Source organism: Haliotis cracherodii, unplaced genomic scaffold, assembly GCF_022045235.1.
Source record: "Haliotis cracherodii isolate W230 unplaced genomic scaffold, xgHalCrac1.p SCAF_1, whole genome shotgun sequence".
NCBI classification, from domain to species: Eukaryota; Metazoa; Mollusca; class Gastropoda; order Lepetellida; family Haliotidae; genus Haliotis; species Haliotis cracherodii.
In genome coordinates, this window is record NW_027266264.1 from 72,989,812 (window position 1) to 73,008,841 (window position 19,030).

The following is a 19,030-nucleotide window of genomic DNA, read 5'->3' on the forward strand; positions in this document are numbered from 1 at the left end:
TTCATCTTTGTTTGAATTATATATATGCATTAATAAATGAGTTTAAACTTGTTATTAAGTCAAATACTGAATAAAAAATTAATATTAATGTAATTTCTTTGTCATGTTGTGAAACTAAGGAAAACAGGCTGGAATGATGACAACAGACATGCATGTAAAGTATACTACTACAGAATTATGAAACCATAGTTCCTTATTGATGTGTGGTTGTTGCCAGCTGTAATCAAGAGGGGACTGCTACAATTGCTGTTGTGTTATGATAGAACTTGAACAACAACCTCTCTGCTATCACTTCACTGATTCTTAATACATACCAATGACAAAATTATTTCTTTGTAAAAAACCTTCTTTTTCTATGTTTGATGCAATGATGCATCTCATTAATCTTTCCACAGGAAGGCAAAATCTATTACAAACTCATTAAACTTTATTTGATAATGCTGATGACATATGAAGTAAACTAAAGTGAAAGACTAGAATCATACTGGGTCTTGAGAATTTGGATATTTGGGATTCTCGATAACGCCTGGTCCAAACTTAAATTCCAGAAAGCCCTTCACATCATTCGGAGCCTTGACTTCCAAACCAGCAAAATTGATTTTAGATAACGGTTTTAGGAAATGTTCTGGAAATTCAGTATCCTGTCTGTGAGATTTTAACCAAGTGTATTTAGTCATTGTCCCATTCCTAGAATGAAATGGAAAAATATCCACATGGAGTCTGTTAGTCTCACTGTATTGCACTCTGTAGAAGTCCCCTTCAATGGCTTTCTCCCACACAAACCCACTCTCATCAACATAGGATCCCTGCATACACTGTCGAAGATAATCACATTTGTTTAAGTCTTCCCTATAAATCCCCACATCCACATCATAATCCCAGGGAATGATGTCACCCATTCGAGCAGCTCCTAACAAGCTACCCCCTTCCAACCAAAACCTGGCCTCACACGCATCCAGTATACTGAACACATGCTTGGCAGTTTCTCGTAAAGCTCGAAGACAGCAAGGAGGAGTCCAGCGATTGTCATACAGATATTCTGGCATATCATTGATGACTGTGTCAAAGCATCTTGTAGTGTCCTTCGTACAGCCATACCACTGTCTACGTCCACTGTCTTGAATAACCAGTTTAAAGCCTAGTTGTCGGTACATATGTTCTTGTCGCTCCTGGTAATTGCGTTTGTGTTGCCAGCGGTGCCGAGGGTCAGTTTGGTACAAGTTGGTCAGGGTTGTTAGGTTGACTGTTTTCACTACTGCTGCTGTCCAGTGTTTAACTGCACCTTGTATATACAAAGATAATGGCAGTGGACGCATGTATGGCTGAGAAAACTGAAAGTAGCTATCAGTTTTCATAAACACAGCATGATCCCCCAGAACGTTGTTGCAGGATTTGTCAGAGGGTTTGGAAGGTTGATATTCCAGTGTCCATGTTTTGAAGTTCACAACAACTGGACTGCAGAATGTATTGGAATTCTTAAACGGAACTGCTAAAATTTTGGCAGAATTATTATTTAGAATTTTCACCAGTTGAGTGAATAGTGTCACATCTGTTATAGATGTAGAGTCCGGCACAATCATCACATACTTTGTTTTGATAAAAATCTCTGGTCTCGATGAGGACATATTATGCCAGATATTACCTGAAAGGGAAACAAACTGGAATCTCTGTTTCACAATATCTTCAGTCTGTAAGGGAGGGTACGGAGTCTTATCCCCAATGACTACAACAGGAATTTTGTTGAAGGTTTTCTGTATATTTACAATTGAGTTAACCAGATCATTGTCAAACTCCTCATATTCTCTGATGATGACGGTGACATCAGATTCATCTGATATATGAGCTTGATTGACACTCAGCTGTACATTATGTAATGACTGATGGGAAGCCCACTTGACCTCGGCGCCGGTCTCGGATTGCGTGTGCTGTATGAATGCCAGATAAAGAAGTATCACAAGGTTCACCATCAGTGCAGCCACCAAGTATGACCGACAGCGACTTACACGGACGCACGCCATTGTCATTTTCATGGGATACCCAGCTCACCTATCAACTGAAAAAAACTAGAAGTTAGTTGTCACACTATCATCTTAGGAAATAATATTTGTATTTGTTGGAATACACAATCTTTCTGAAAAAGTCAGAACTGGTTGGAGGGAAAAAGACAACTTACACCAGCCTTAAACCAGGTACCTTTGATTTTCAAACTCAATCATTTCAACAAAGTCTGTTTATTGGGAACAAGGAACAGAAACAGCTACGGCTGATCAATTTGTCAAAACACATGAATGTCAAATTGAGCATTTTACTAGTGTTGTAGATGATGTTTCAAAAAATAATCGCAAAATACTTTCGCCCATGACCAATGAAATTGAAAAAGGAGTCAGTCAATATGTAATGGGCTAGTGAATTCATGACAACATTTATATATGCATATTTTCTAAATGATCCCCCACTATGCCATATATGTAACCAAATAACAAACAGTCTAATCCCCAGATGAGTTTGCTACGATATATAATGTTAACCCAGATCTGTTCATATCCATTAGGGAGTTGCGTTATATGCTGTTTATAAAAGTGTCTGATAACTTCAGTCAAGAATATCAGTGGGGAATGTGAAGACAAAGTAGAGTACTTGCTTGATAAAGTACAATCATCTCTACCGAAAAGTCATATTTAAAGAATAAAACAAGTTGAAATCCACACATCTTTGTCTTCAAGTTTGTGCTTGGTCAAACATTAGAATTTAGATATGATCGCCAATTTTTCAATATAAATCTATATGAGAAAATCGACATAATGCTATGGTAACAGGGAATGTGTAAATGTATATGAATATTACCGTGATGGTTTCTCTTAAGGATTTTACAACCGCTTCATCCATTTTCCGAGGTTGCAGACTGACTTTCATGTTTTCCATCCAACCTCTTCACTGATTTAGATCAACACATTGTTGACTCGCAGACGTTCAGATACAGTCCCCTTGAAAACAGCGATCTAAGTGAAATGATGAAACATACGGGAATAGATAGTGTACACAAGAAACAGACATAGCTAGACAACTTGACATCGCGACAAAGACATTGGTTGTACTTGTTTATTGGTAAATCTATTCCTAGAAGTATTGGCAAATGGATCCAAGCATCTGTGGGATCTGCAAGGTTATGTCCCTTGAAGGTGTGACGCCACATTTTCACATTAGGCGAGTGAGTGAATAAAACACTTTAACGTCGTATCGGATGTTGACGTTTTTCACATTCGGCCTCCTTGTGTTACAATGCAAAAAATAAAAACTGAAAACAGTTTAGGTTGCTTAATTATACATTTTGGAACTATACGTACCAGCACTCTCTATTTTTGATAGATCTTAACTTAACTATTTTTCTAAATAACAATAATATACTCAAAGAAAGAGTAATCAAACATTATGGAAATTATTCTCCCACATTCTAGGCATGCGCACGTATAACGTTTCCTCAGTTGTTCGCTTGAAGATCCGGTATATTATATGTTAATTGTACCTCTGACCATGCCACAATGAACCTATCATGTAACTACGCCCCCTGACCACGCCACAATGAACCTATAATGTAACTACCACGCCCCCTGACCACGCCACAATGAACCTATAATGTAACTACCACGCCCCCTGACCACGCCACAATGAACCTATAATGTAACTACCCCACCCACCCCCGACCATGCCACAATGAACCTATAATGTAACTGTTAAAGAACAACACACAAAATCCGAAACAAACAAAAACGAAAACAAACAACAAAAATAATTTTCGAAAGAAAACAATTGATTACTTTGTGTTTAGATTTCTTCATTAAAACCTTGCGAATATACGGTGACCCATAAGGGACATGGAGTCTGTTTTTCAATATTTTGATATTTCATTTACATTTATGGTAACCTTTTGCAAATTAACACGATTTATCATACAAATATGTGATAAATCATGTATAAAAACAACCGAAAACATGGAAAATGTACTTTCAAGTAGCTATAGAATCGCTGAAATGTGAAGCGAAAATGTCAAAAACTAAAATGGAAAAGTCAAAAACAAAAACGAAAAGGTCAAAAACTAAAGTGAAAATACAGAAAACTATTTACACCGCGGTGATAATATTCCCAATGAGGTGGAAATATTATCACTGCGGTGCAAATACTTTTCACCGCTGTGGAAATATTATCATCGCGGTGTAAATAGTTTTCTGTATTTTCATTTTAGTTTTTGACATTTTCGCTTTTGTTTTTGACATTTTCATTTAAGTTTTTGACCTTTTCGTTTTTGTTTTTGACATTTTCATTTTAGTTTTTGACATTTTCGCTTCACTTTTCAGCGATTAAATATCTACTTTAAACATGATTTATCACTTATTTGTATGACAAATCGTGTTAATTTGCAAAAGGTTACGATAACAGTAAGTGAAATATCAAAATATTGAAAAACAGACTCCATGTCCCTTATTGGCCACCGTAGGAATAACACTGGTAACAAGTAAGTGCTTTGCTGTGTGCATGCAGCTCTACCGATGTATCAGCATACAAAATAGGTGCCAAAAGCTTCATTCGTCTATAGAAAAAGGACTACGCTCCTAATAATAGAGTACAACTACGGGTTTGTCAAAAAGATTACTTGTTCGGGTGAGTAAATATATATTTGCCTGTTGTTGCATATTGAGACATGAAACTATTGAAGATGACAGTAAAGAGGAATTCCGAATTTTGCAGAAGAAATTATGGAAATATTTCAATGAAGGAAAGAAACGAAAAGGGAATTATTAACCGTAAATCTAAGCAGACAACTTTTACATCTTACCTGACGCGGAAGCGCGAAAGTCAAAAATGGAAGAAGGGGATCAAGAAGCTGGATGTGGCGATGGGGCAGATACCGTCAGCTGTAAAACTACCGATTCAAGTGAAAACAGACCTGATCCACAGCCAGAAGGTCGTCACATGATTCACTTACGTCAGGCTCTCGAGAAGACTGTAAAAAAGTGTCTGTCTTCAGTTAGGTGAGCTCACATTGATGCAGTTGTTTACATTCAACTAGGCTGCACGCCATCACATTTTCCCATTGACTACTTATTGTCTTAGTTAGGGTACACATGCATTATACCAGACACCTCTCTGAAATGTTTGTTTGATGCTACTGTAGCGGCCATAAATTTTCCGAGTCCCGTGAAGATTCCGGGTAGAATAGGTCTTCAGCAACCCATGCTTGCGCTAAAGGGTGACTTTGCTTGTCGTAAAAGACGACTAACGTGATCGGGTGGTCAGGCTCGCTGACTTGGTTGATGCATGTCATCGATCCCAATTGCGTGGATCGATGCTCATGATATTAATCACTGGATTGTCTGGTCCAGACTCGATTATTTACAGACCGCCGTCATATAGCTAGAATATTGCTGAGTTCGGCGTTAAATAACCAACCAACCAACCAACCAACCAACCAACCGAGTCCCGTGATGGGATTCGAACCACGGACCTTCTGATCCGAGGTCGGACGCCTTGTCCACATGACCAAAGAGGTTAACCCCGTCAGCAAGCTGACAAGGTAAGGATGTTATCTGTGGGAGGACTCCACGCCCTGCTACATTACTAATAAAGTATTTTGTATCTGCGTCTGAAATACATAGAAACCGTTACTAAGGAATAAGATCATGCACATCCCTTACCAAAATGCTGGAAGGTGTCCGGTATACTGCATTCTTGCTGCCAATGTCCTTGTAATTTGATTACATGTCGATCAATCTTGTGTGATTTGATGATATATCATACAGATTTAGCACCTAGCAATCTACCAAGCCCTACCAATACCATGTGTTATTGTATCCTCGTGTACTGTGTTTTCGAGCCCGTAAGAAATATTTTTGATTACTGTCCAATAACAATTGCAATACGCTAAAATTAAGTCTTACCTTTGAGAATATTTATTTCTGCATGTTAACAACTGGATAGTCAAATAACCACATCCTGTCAATTTTATTGTGATAATACCTCGCCAAGCGAGATGAGTGAATCAGTGCCAACTTCTTTCGAGCCCCTCCATGACAGTCAAGTTAAAAATAGACGCACAATGATCAGTCACATGGCATTACAGACAGCAAGTTTACAAACAGCAGCTGATACATCACCGGTGCATAGGATTGTTCTTATTCAAAATTATCATCAGATCAAGTTTGATTAAAATGTGCATTAGTGAAAAAGTATGTTTTGAGGTATGTTTTCATTAGTTATTGAATATCTTACCTCTTGTAGCTTAATTCGTAACATAACTTCAGCTCAAAGTGGCGAACACTTTGATGTGTTCAGTGGGCTTTGAAGCGTCTACCTTGATTACGTCATTAAGCGTGTGGTTACGTATTGTTTAGGGGCAAAAAGAGGTGAGGCTCGGAAACGTTTCGTGGGGATAATAACAACTTTGATGCTGTTAATTTTAGATTCACGAATGTTTTACGTCATATCTTAAAAAAGTTATTGTTGACGGCGTGGTATTGGAAGAAATATTTTCTCAAAAGTCAAGTCCCTTTAACATGTTCAAGATACACACACTTCCTTTCCCTTGAACATGCAGCAGCATGACCTATTTGATTTATTTTAAAATATTTTCTTGAAGACTAAGCATGAATAAAAAACAAGTAAAATATAATTGTATTCCAAATGGAAACTTTTGTACCTGAAGTTTGAAAAAAGAGTCATTTGTTGGAAAGGAAACTGAATGAAGAAACGGTTTATATCTGAACATACAATGTTTTAGTAAATATATTTGACGTTATGATGATTTATAGTCGCATAGTTACTTTACTTACGATTTACTGTTACAAAATAGAATGTTTTCAAAATGTATTTTGTACCAAACTAAAGTGCCAACACTGGTGATTGTGTTACTATTTTTAGATTATTTTTGTGTTGCCTGTGGGAACTGCGTAAGAGTAAAGAAAAGGACCGTGTATTTTCTGTTGGTGTCGATGTCTTGAGCCTGTACATGTTATGTCTGTTACCAAGGTTACTGATAATGTCCATCTGTCATCTGTTTCCAGGTACACCGCATTCAAGGAACATTTCCGACCTCTTTATGACCACAACTCTAAAGCTCTGAGAGGCATCCGGGATCAGATGGTTCAGCAGCTGGATTCAAACATCTTTGTAAGAATGACTGAGCCTGAGAAAATAGCACAGGGTGTATCATTGATTGACTCATTCTGCAAAACAATACTAGGATGTTAAAATGTTGAATTGCTCCATTTTAAAAAGAATTTTCCTTGTGTAGTAACTAAATTGTTTTTATTTATAGTTTTATAGGTAGAAAAAAACACCAATACTTGTGTTTAAATAAGTCACTGACTTATTGTTTTGTCACAGCAGGAGACAGATGTCAAGAAACCCATATTTAATATGTTTAACATTTGAAAGTAATCAGTTGTTTCTACTTATCATTGTTACTGTTGCTATTTTGACCTTCATCAGTTTTAAACAAGCCATTGTGTTATACAGTATCAAAACAAACATAAATTAAAAACAAAACCAACCTACCAACTGACCCATGTCTGTTTGATCGACGTGACCTGGTGACTATCTACATTGATTAGATAGTCACTCAAGTACGCCAGTGCGAAGTTCCTAATTAAATGATCATCTGTTTTGTCCAAAGCACTGCTTCTTTATTTGTAGTCGTGCCAGTGTTCACGTGAGAATCAGTCCTGGGGTGGTAGACTCCCACAATGTTTATGAACATTACTATTACAACATGTGTACTGTCATGCTTATTTTGGAACGCTTAATACATTATGTTAATGTAATGAACTTTGTGAGGAGCACCAGGGTGCCGTTGTATGAAACAACCATATGTCTATGTTAAGATATGGGATTTATGATCACCTAAGCACGCATGAAAATCCAGGTTAGAATACCCATGCTTGTCGTAAGAGGCGACCATCAGCATCGGGTGGTAAGACTCACTGTCTTGGTTCATGGATGTCTTCACATCCCAGTTGCGTTGATCGATGCTCATAATTTCAATCACTGGATTGTCTGGTCCAGACTCGATTATTTACAGACCACCGTCATATAGCTGGAATATTGCTGAGTGCAGCGCTAAACAACATTTAGCAAACAAAACGATCACCTTAGAGCTAAGACTGATTTGTGCAATGGCACCCAGGTCTTCACTAGTCAATGGATGTTTCACTATTTGCTGTTTCTCTGTGAAAGGATGAAATCGCCAACATGTTTGAGGAAGAGAACATTCTGCCTCTGATGAATGGCCTGGACGAGCTGGTGGAGTACCCAGACACAGCTTGGTAATTATGTACAGTCCTACAGCACTCTATGTGATCATGTGATCAGACTTAAGACAAAACTGGAACATTCACCTCATTACAAGGGATCTAAGTGCAAGAGTAACAGTTCACTTTGTTGGGGTTCTTGTCATATCTTGATAACAACATGAGTATGGTTGTGATACCTTACTCATGTGAAAGGGTGTTGGGGTAGCCTAGTGGTTGAAGCTTTCGCTTGTCACGCCAATGGCCCCTGTTCAGTTCCCTTTGAAGCCCATTTCTGGTGTCCCCCACTGTGATATTGCTGGAATATTGCTAAAAATGGTGTAAAACCTCACTCACTCACTCACTAGTACATGATACAATACATGAAAAATCTACACTTGTCATGTTATGGAGGCTTATTACCATGATACCTACCCCATGACCTAGTGCATGACATGTCTGCCCAGAGAGTGAAAGATCGGTGGATCAATCCCTGTCCTCATCATACCTAAGATGCTAAAAGATGTTACTTGTTGTTTCCCTGCCTGGCACTCGGCATTAAGGGGATAAAGCAAGGATTGGTCGGTTCAGAGTCAGTATGCTATCAGTATTCATGTTAATCAGCGGCATGGTATTATATATAACAGAGGACGAGCTCTATAAAACTGACATTTGAGAGTTTTTTTGAAAGATGTTAACTTTTTCTTGATCTTTTTCCCACATTTATTTTGTGAATCGAATATGTGTAGAAACGTATAAGCAATCATAAGATCGATGTGTCATTTCTGGTAAATATAATCTTATCTTTTTTGTTTACATCTATAAAGTGTATGAGATGTGAGTATGAAACTTGTGTGAGCATCTGGTACATCTATAGGAGACCGACCGGAGACCCGAGTGTCGATGTCCGTGCCCACATCCTGCCGGGGCACATGAAGCACCGAGAGCAGTTGGCGGCCATGTTGAAAGAACTGGAGTCCCGGAACCGGATGTTGCAGGAGACTGTGCGGGCGCGTCAGGAGAAGCTGTATGCTACACGGGAACAAGTTGAGCAGATCTGTGGTGTGTGGCAGAAGGTAGGGAGTCCAATCTGATAAGATTTCAGTCATTTAGATGATTTTATACCTGAGTTGTGAAGTACACGTGTCAGTTACTGATAACACAAATTCATGTTATTTTGGGTGCAAATGTGACCTAGTCTGTTCACTAACACTGTTCGCTGTACAGAGTTGCCTCCCTTGCAGGTGCCAGGATCTGCTGATTGTAGATTTGAATACCTGATTATCACCCTTGTTTGTCAGCACCCTTTTCGCCAAAGTGGTACACATCTCAGAGTAATACTGCATCACTTCAGGCAATTGACTGGTCCAGGATCATCTGGATTTTCTGGTTCAGACTGTATTATTTACAGACTGACAGCATATAGCTGGAGACCTGTGAAGATCCTGGGTAGAATAGGCCTTCAGCAACCCATGCTTACCGTAAAAAGGGACTATGCTTTTAAGAGACGACTAATGGGATCAGGTGGTCAGGTTTGCTGACTTGGTTGATGCATGTCATCGTATCCCAATTGTGTAGATCGATGGTCAGGATGTCAATCACTGGATTGTCTGGTCCAGACTTGATTGTTTACAGACCGCCATCAAATAGCTGGAATATTGCTGAGTGCGGCGTTAAACAACAACAAACATATAGCTGTAATATTGCTAAGTGTGGCGCTGAACAAAGAAAGCAAACTCATGGACCAAAGGCCTCGAAGGGTAGATTGTTCCAGGATATGCACAGATTTCTCTAAAAAGTCCTGTGGTTAGTCTCATTGAGTGCAGTAAGAGAAATGTTCATGTTTTGGTTTGCATCACTATCCTCTATCATGTCTGTGTGTCTTTGATGGAGAATTTCATCTGTCCTCTTCGTCTTTCTGGTCTCTTTGAAATGTAAACATCAACAGTGCTACTTTTACATGTTCCAGGCTGAGGAAGCACTATCTACGGAGACGGTTGCCGCACTGGAGGACTTTGTGAAGCTATATTCCTGAATACTGTGACCTTGGCTTGTTCTCTCTACATCAAGAAGTCCACACCACTTCCTGGACCAGGATGAACTCTCGAACTAGTGCTAGCGTTATGATGGAGTAAACAAAGTGACCAACATTAAAAACAGGCCAGCATGGATGACAAACACTGATGTCATTCCACGGGGAGACTAGGGACCTTTTGGCTGAACATACTGACATTTGCTGGACTGAGTCGCCTCCCTTACTTGACAGGATGCGCTGATATTGGGTTTTAACATGTTTGATGTCTGATTCACCTTATTATGCACTTAGATCAGTGTCATGTTGGTGGTGATTTCAAGGCAGTGGTAATCATACACGCCATGCATTTCTTTCCCTGACATTATGGCCTCTGTTTGTTAATCGGTTGGTTATTGTACATATTTGTTTCAAAACTGTCGGTTGGAAGAATAATAAAAAAATCACTTAAAAACATGTCTTTTAAATTGTTTCTGAGAGTTGTTGGCTATGATGAGAATTGAAAAAAAGAAATGGTTTTGTCTCCTCAAGTCATGTTTCATAATATTGGTTAGGGGCGGTCGGGTAGCCTAGTGGTTAAAGTGTTAGCTCGTCACACCAAAGACCCGGGTTCAATTCCCGACATTGGTACAATGTGTGAAGCCAATTTCTGGTGTCCCCCGCCGTGATATTGCTGGAAAATTTCTAAAAGCGGCGTAAAACCTCACTCACTCACTCACTCACTCACTCACTAATATTGGTTAACATGTGGGTCAGCATTAACCAAGCCTTAAAATGCCTTAGCTTCCACATCCTAATATAATTGAAACGCTGGGGTTAAATACTCATCTGTTTCTGTGGGTGCCTAAGTCTGTTACAACTTCACTCTGCAGTTTCTCAGACAGGCCATTTATGTGTTTTCGATGTGTAGAATACTTTGTGTATTCGAGTATACTAAAAGTCTGATTGCAATGCGGAGCGGTCGGGTAGCCTCGTGGTTAAAGCGTTCGCTCGTCACGCCAAAGACCCGGGTTTGATTCCCGACATGGGTACAATGTGTGAAGCCCATTTCTGGTGTCCCCCGCCATGATATTGCTGGAATTTGCTAAAAGCGGCGTAAAACCATACCCACTCACTCACTCACTGATTGCAATGCTAGTCTCTTCGTATGGTGTTCAGCATACTGGTATCCCACACCCAAATGAGACTAAAGATGATTTAAGTCCTACAAGGACAACCAACCAGGCAGGATTGTGGACACTGTGACTTTATTCTGGTAAGGTCAACGCCCAAACTCTTTATAGGGGCCACTGGTGGCAAATTCTTCAAAGATGCTCGGTAGAGTTGTGGCCTTTGGGAATGCCAGAAAACTAGGAATGTGGGTTCGAATCCTGGTCAGCACCGATTATATTTACCCACTCGGTAAGCAATCCACTTCATGACTAACCCATGAAGATTTGGTTAGAATAGGTCTTCAGTAACTCATGCTTGTCGTAAGAGGCGACTATGTATGTAAGAGGCAACTATGCTTGGCGTAAGAGACGACTAACAGGATCACGTAATCAGGCTCAGTGGCTTCGTCGATGCATGTAATAGCATCACAGTCGTGTATATCAATGCTCATGATGTCAATCACTGGATTGCCTGGTCCCGACTTGATTATTTAAGATTGCCCTCATTTAGCCGGAATATTGTTGAGTGCGGCATTTAACAACAAACATTTCATGATATCAGTTGATGTAGTCTGCTAACATTCGTGGTGCACACATTGGTTTTGACTTTCACAATGGAAAGCACCCCAAATCACAATAACTTTCCAACAGACAACTTTTCCTTTATGTCCAGCAATATCCCAGTAGATCCAGCCTTTGGTGTCTACATTTCACAACTATTGAGGTACTATCGAGCATCCTCTTTCTACAAAGAAATGCCACCCATTTAACCCGAAGCTACACATTTGGGCATTTTATACGGATTTCGTCTTTTAACATGAAGATGCTGGCAATGGAACAGTCTGTTTGGCTTGTTCAAGGATTTTCAATTTTTGGGGCCGCTTACCATATGCTTACTGTATTTTCTTGAGTAAAGTGCGCACTATTACAGATTTGATTTTTAACACCTATCAAAACACAAGGTTAGTCTTAAATTTGGCATGTTCGAAAAGTACTATAAATTTGTTCCTTACCAGTGTCCTTGTGCTCTAACTGTAATAGTTCAGGGCAAAGTTATACTGTATTGCACTATACAAGGTGGTAGAGCAAACCTTATTTCTTAATTAAGCTACTTCATTGAATTGTATGACCTACACACAATATCTAAATATGTTTTATAATGCAGTCTTTAGAAACATCTTCAGATATTTAGAAGCATTCATGGACATTCGTGACATGATTGGTTTGTTTGTTGTTTAATGCTGCACTCAGCAATATTCCAGCTGTGTCGGCGGTCTGTAAATAATCGAGTCTGGACCAGACAATCCAGTGATTAATATCATGAGCATCGATCCACGCAATTGGGATCGATGACATGCATCAACCAAGTCAGCGAGCCTGACCACCCGATCCCGTTAGTCGCCTTTTACAACAAGCATAGTCACCTTTTACGGCAAGCATGGGTTGCTGAAGACCTATTCTACCCTGGAATCTTCACGGGTCTCATGACGTGAACGTGAAGAATGGGTGGTTCTCTGACATGAACGTGAAGAATGGGTGGTTCTCAACTTTTGTTCCTGGTGTATAGGTGCAATGTTCCTTGGTGTATAGGTACAATGTTCTTGGTGTATAGGTACAATGTTCTTGGTGTATAGGTACAATGTTCCGGGTGTAAAGGTGCAATGTTCCTGGTGTACAGATACAATGTTCTTGGTGTATAGGTACAATGTTCTTGGTGTATAGGTACAATGTTCTTGGTGTATAGGTACAATGTTCCGGGTGTAAAGGTGCAATGTTCCTGGTATTGAGAAACAATGTTCCTAATGTACAGAAACAATGTTCTTGGTGTACAGATACAATGTTCCGGGTGTATAGGTACAATGTTCCTGGTGTTCAGAAACAATGTTCTTGGTGTATAGGTACAATGGTTTTGGTGTATAGGTACAATGTTCCGGGTGTAAAGGTGCAATGTTCCTGGTATTGAGAAACAATGTTCCTAATGTACAGAAACAATGTTCTTGGTGTAAAGGTGCAATGTTCCTGGTATTGAGAAACAATGTTCCTAATGTACAGAAACAATGTTCCTGGTGTAAAGGTACCATGTTCCCGGTGTACAGATACAATGTTCCTGGTGTACAGATACAATGTTCCTGGTGTAAAGGTGCAATGTTCCTGGTGTACAGATACAGTGTTCCTGGTGTCTAGGTACAATGTTCCTGGTGTATAGATACAGTGTTCCTGTTGTAAAGGTACAATGTTCCTGGTGTATAGGTACAATGTTCCTGGTGTAAAGGTACAATGTTCCTGGTGTAAAGGTACAATGTTCCTGGTGTTGAGATACAATGTTCCTGGTGTACAGACGCGGTGTTACTTGTGTCTAGGTGCAATATGTCATCAGTATAACCACAGCAGATTACCGAATCTAGAATTATTTGAGATCAATGAAAATTAATAAAGATTTAATTATTGTTCTTTATTAAGATGTTACCTACAATGCAGGTGTTCAATTGTTTGTTTGTTTGTTTCCTTTGTTTTCTCTCATACCACTTATTGTATGAGAAAGCCAGGTACTTCCATGAAGAGCATCCCAAACTACACAACGGTCGGCTATGTGCAACAGATTCACATTGATTTCATTACCTTGGAATATGCTGGAGCAGGTAGTAGAACAAAAGGACCAGGGAACCGCAAAAGACAAGATTCTACCATACATTAGGAAAATATTCGATTCGAGGGTCAGTTGCGTTGCGTTTTCCAAAGGTCTGGAGCAATGAGCATCCTTCGAAATTCACGCTAGACCGCTAGCCCAAGACTACCATATTATGCCGAGGAAAAGTACAAAGTGATGATAGTCATTGACTCGTAGCATTTTAGGCCTTTAATTTTGAACCAGTTCGCAAAGTACAATTTTGCTTCAAATGTAAACTGTTTAAAATTTAAAAATGTCGGAAACTGTCGGCATAGAAAACATGTTTTGTTTTGTTCAAGCAGGAAAAACTACAAACTCTGAGGACTAGTTAAATAAAGTTTACGCTAGTCCTCTGGACTAGTGACACAAAAACAACAACTCGGAATTCTGGGGCTGGTGCATGCATCAGGTGTTCAGGAAGTCGTCTGCTATTTCAGGGAGATAACTGCTACAACTTTGCTGCCTTCTAATATTTCTGTTGTCGGGGCCTGGGATCCTTGATATTCGGAATACACATTCCCACAAATACTGCTAAGTAAATATTTGAGATTACGAAACATAATGTGGCGACCGAGCACACTATCTGAGCTGGAATCGCCATTATGCGTCTCTATATGTGTATGTTAACGTTGTCATGTCGTGTTGGTGTTTGTCAGCTAAATAAACACGTCGGCTGTTAAGTAGCGCCATTTGCATATATTTTTCGCATTTGCACATAAACAGCGTGATGCTTTGTGTTGATTGAACTGTCTGTAACCTTAGATTAATACAATGCCTGTAGTTTCTTTCCAACATACCTATTTACATTGCCGCCTGCTGCACACTACACAGTTTCCCTCAGGTCAGCAAATTGTCGGGGGAATCTGCGGCGACTCAAACAATGCTCGAAGTCTGGAAATTTAAGATTTTTTTATATGGTAATGTTCATAAATGTATTTCATGTACCTTTTTTTCTCAAAAGTGAGGGCTTTATTATATATTTTTATTGAAAACAAAAGTGATTCGAGGGGAACACTTTTCATTTTTTCAACCAAGAATACCAACACAACTGGGCACACATTGAACTCGGCCCTTGAATACACTATTTATTTCAAGCATTTTAATTTTATGGATAGCAAGATATTTTCACAAAAGCGGGAAATTAAAAAAAATATTATATTTTAAATTGGCAGTGCAAACTCACTGATGCGCAGGATGTTAGGAGACGCGCCGATGCCCGAGAACATTCCCTATTTCTTAGCCTAAGGCAGTAATATTGTAACTTGTAATATTGACATTCGTGCATGTTGATATTAAAGGATTGGCGATGATGTTGTTAGTTTTGTCATTGGTCTGAGTTTTACAACATGTTGTTTTGAATTACTTGGTATTGTGGAGGCCGTTCTATGACACATGTCATGATATGGAGCGGTCATGATGAACGTAGGCTTTGAGGATCCTGATATATCTCGATACTGAATTATTATTGGTTTGTGGAAAACGACGTCTAGTGGGAAAAGCGTTTACTCGTCACACCGAAGTCCCGGGTTCGATTCCCCATATGGGTACAATGTGTGAAGCTCATTACTGGAATATTGTTCAAAGCAGCGTAAGACCAAACAAAACTGCGGGTTTATCGAGCTTGAATTTAGATGTTCTCATTATCCTGATGCGTTGAAATGATAGATTACAGCCAGTTCATGTCTGATCGACTGACTGGATCATCGTGCATATTATCAATCACTGGTTTGTCTGGTACAGGCCCCATTATTTTAACACCGTAGTGATTTGTCTTTTAATGTCGCAGTATTACAGCTATATGGCGACAGCCTGAAGATGTTCGAGTCTGGACCAGAGAAACCGATGATTGATATGAGTATTGTTTGTTGTTTAACGTCGCACTCAGCAATATTCAAGCTATATGGCGGCTCTCTGTAAATAATCGAGTCTAGACCAGACAATCCAGTGATTGACATCATGAGCATCGAGCCACGTAATTGGGATACGATGACATGCATCAACCAAGTCAGCGAGCCTGACCACCCGATCCCGTTAGCCGCCTCTTAGGACAAGCACAGTCGCCTTTTACGGCAAGCATGGGTTGCTGAAGACCTATTCTACCCCGGATCTTCACGGGTCGATATGAGTGGTATGAAGACACGCAATTAACGAAGCTATCGAGCAAGACCACCCGATCCCTTTAGTCGCCTCGTACGACAAGCATAGCCTGCCGGGGACCTTTATTTGTAAACCACATGTAAGTTATGTAACCAGGACAATAATTACCCCCTTGACATTGCTAGCATGTGTCAGCTTAATGTGGGAGGAAAGCCCGAAGTGATGGATGTCTCAGACGTTTACCACTTCAGTGAAACCCACGAGCACGGGTATGGTGCTGACAAATACCATGAAATATAATCGGGGCGAACCGGGATTTGAACCCACAATCATAGGTTTCTGGCGTGCCCAAGGGACGCAAATCTGCACAGCGAATCGCGGCGCTTTAAACGACTGGGCCAGTCGTGCCCTCTCCTGCCTTTGAGACTGTTGATCCCACCAATGTGGACAGGAAAACTTGAATAAAAACATATATAAGTCGATTTAGCTTGCTGCAATTGTATGTGAGCTATAGCACCGTATCACCTTTATTGTGTTTTGATAACCCACAAAATGAAATCATCGATTGTCTGTATCCAGCTTTCCCCGTGTCAGGTTTCCAAGGTAACCAATTAACAAATCTGCAGCCTCGTCCATAAAGGCTATTAATACAAATACCAAGTGTACGTAAATAGATACCTGCGATGACGTCAACATTGGGTTGCATTGTGGAAAGCCAACCTAAAATAAATTATGTAAATTAATAATGGTCCTCATGGACCGACGTAGATCTTTGATAAATTTATGGTTTCCCGGGAGCAAATGGATTGAATTTGGTTGTCACTTAAACACATCGTAACCAGGCCTTACTTCCTCATAAACAGAGACGTACAAATCATCACCAGATAATGAATGTCATGTGAAAGGGTAGTTTCCATTGACCTCCACATTAAACAGATGTGTACCGTTGATCAGACAGTTATTTATGTGGTCAGGTAGTGTCAACGTGGGTTGTATTTCCCTGAAGACTTTGATGTGAAGATCAAACGTTACACCAAGATAGCACACATCAATATGTTATAGTCGACGTGACCGAAGTGAATGTTTGCGTGTTATGTATATTTACAGTAAAGTACGATTATAACGAACTCAAAGGGACTACTAATTTTAGTTCGTTATAACCGTAGTTCGTTTTAAGCATATATACAGCATAACTACAGCAAATAGTCAGGACCAGAAAAGTAAGTTCGTTATATCCGTAAGTTCGTTATAAGCGTGTTCGTTATAACCGTAGTTTACTGTATATGGCTGAGGAATCTGGAAGGTTTTGAGAATTTTGTTCACATCGAAACTAAAAATAATGTGAACACTTGAAACAAATTCTAAATAGGTCAGTCACGGTGAGGTGAGGTGAGGCTAGGTGAGGCTAGGTGGGGTGGGGTGGGGTGGGGTGGGTGAAATGGGGATTAAGATTATTTCACATTCATTGCGACGTGTGTGTTTGGCTGATTGTACTAGTCTGGACTTATGCCCGTTTTATAGTGCTAACTCACTGAGATTCCATTCTGCAGTTCAACATGTATACCCCACTCAGATACATTATACCAGTCCTTGTTTCTTACCCTAACGCCGAGCGCCAGGCAGTGTAAGAACAAGTACCACCTATTAACGTCTAGTGGTATGACGCGGCCGGGGATCGAACCACCGACCTTCCGCTCACAAGTCAGTGTGAAAGGGAAACAACACCTAGACCCGAATAAAAACCACGATTTTCGTAATTCACCCGAGCGATAACACAATTAAGGGGCTCAACCAAAAAAAAATGATATTGGTTGAATGGGGGCGATTGATGAAAGTGGCCTTCAGTAGGCAATAAATCAAAACCGTGCGAGGGGTCTGTATAATCGCTGTGTGTCTGACATGTTTGCATAGGACGTGCCTACACCTCTTTACTATGCGTTTACCTACAGAGAAATCGACCCCACGCTGACTTTAATTACAGTCAATCTCAAACAATAACAATCAAGTCGATTTATAATGGAAATTAACTTGCCCATGGTCGGAAGTGTCAATACGGCTCAATAGTGACCTCCCTTGGGAGACGTAGGTGGCGCGCGCCAGTCACTGACCCGTCCGGGATCGCTACGCTGTGGTAATTGTATTATGGTACCAATAGAACATAGTCAATGGTAGTAACGAGGTCACGAATTTATTCCGTTGCTGTGCTTCTCGCAATTTCTTTCGTGCTAAGCCTAGGAATGTGTTCATTTTCAGAGCACGTGAAGTCGTTATAGGTCTTCTTTGACTGGGAACGATTCGGGAAACTCTACAAGTTCTAGGAAACGAAGTGTAGTCAAGATTACATATACTGACAATATAGCCTTGTCCAACTCACCAAGCTCCATGCTTAAACAATGGTGCCTAGTTCAAATAACCCACAAGCACGTACTAACATGTCCATGTGATTAATAATTGTGTGACCCGTGACCCATGCTTGCCGTAAAAGAGGCTACTATGCTTGTTGTAAGAGGCGACTAACGGGATCGGGTTGTCAGGCTCGCTGACTTGGTTGATGCATGTAATCGTATGTTTGTTGTGTAGATCGATGCTCATGATGTCAGTCACTGGATTGTTGGTCCAGGCTTGATTATTTACAGAGAGCCGTCATATAGCTGGAATATGACAGAATGCGGCGTTAAACAACAAACAATAATAATAATAATTGTGTGTATATGCACAACGGAGTAACATCAATGACGCATTACAGAGAAAGAACTGGATGTCGAACCCTACGGTCACGTATAATATTCTTTTTATCTAAAAC

The 19,030-nt window shown here is 40.0% G+C and overlaps 2 protein-coding genes across 2 annotated transcripts; one reads left to right on the forward strand and one right to left on the reverse strand.

The window, feature by feature from the left end:
- Positions 1–447: 447 nt before the first annotated feature.
- Positions 448–3,081, reverse strand: LOC139468314 (ribitol 5-phosphate transferase FKRP-like). The gene is made up of 2 exons (XM_071250206.1): positions 2,845–3,081; positions 448–2,053 (listed from the first exon to the last, which is right to left on the reverse strand). The coding sequence occupies exon 2, from the start codon at positions 2,028–2,030 to the stop codon at positions 480–482; it is 1,551 nt and encodes a 516-aa protein (XP_071106307.1). The 5' UTR covers positions 2,031–2,053; positions 2,845–3,081; the 3' UTR covers positions 448–479.
- A 1,768-nt stretch (positions 3,082–4,849) lies between these two features.
- LOC139468325 (polyamine-modulated factor 1-like) lies at positions 4,850–10,728 on the forward strand. The gene is made up of 5 exons (XM_071250218.1): positions 4,850–5,027; positions 7,056–7,161; positions 8,227–8,315; positions 9,157–9,355; positions 10,249–10,728. Exons 1-5 carry the CDS (start codon positions 4,858–4,860, stop codon positions 10,312–10,314), a joined length of 630 nt encoding a protein of 209 aa, XP_071106319.1. The 5' UTR covers positions 4,850–4,857; the 3' UTR covers positions 10,315–10,728.
- Positions 10,729–19,030: the final 8,302 nt, after the last annotated feature.

Coding starts and splice junctions, on each gene's coding strand:
- LOC139468325 (XM_071250218.1), top strand. CDS start 4,858: ATGGAAGAAGGGGATCAAGAAGCTGGATGTGGCGATGGGGCAGATACC. Junction 5,028..7,055: donor AAGTGTCTGTCTTCAGTTAG/GTGAGCTCACAT, acceptor ATCTGTTTCCAG/GTACACCGCATTCAAGGAAC. Junction 9,356..10,248: donor TCTGTGGTGTGTGGCAGAAG/GTAGGGAGTCCA, acceptor TACATGTTCCAG/GCTGAGGAAGCACTATCTAC.
- LOC139468314 (XM_071250206.1), bottom strand. CDS start 2,030: ATGAAAATGACAATGGCGTGCGTCCGTGTAAGTCGCTGTCGGTCATAC.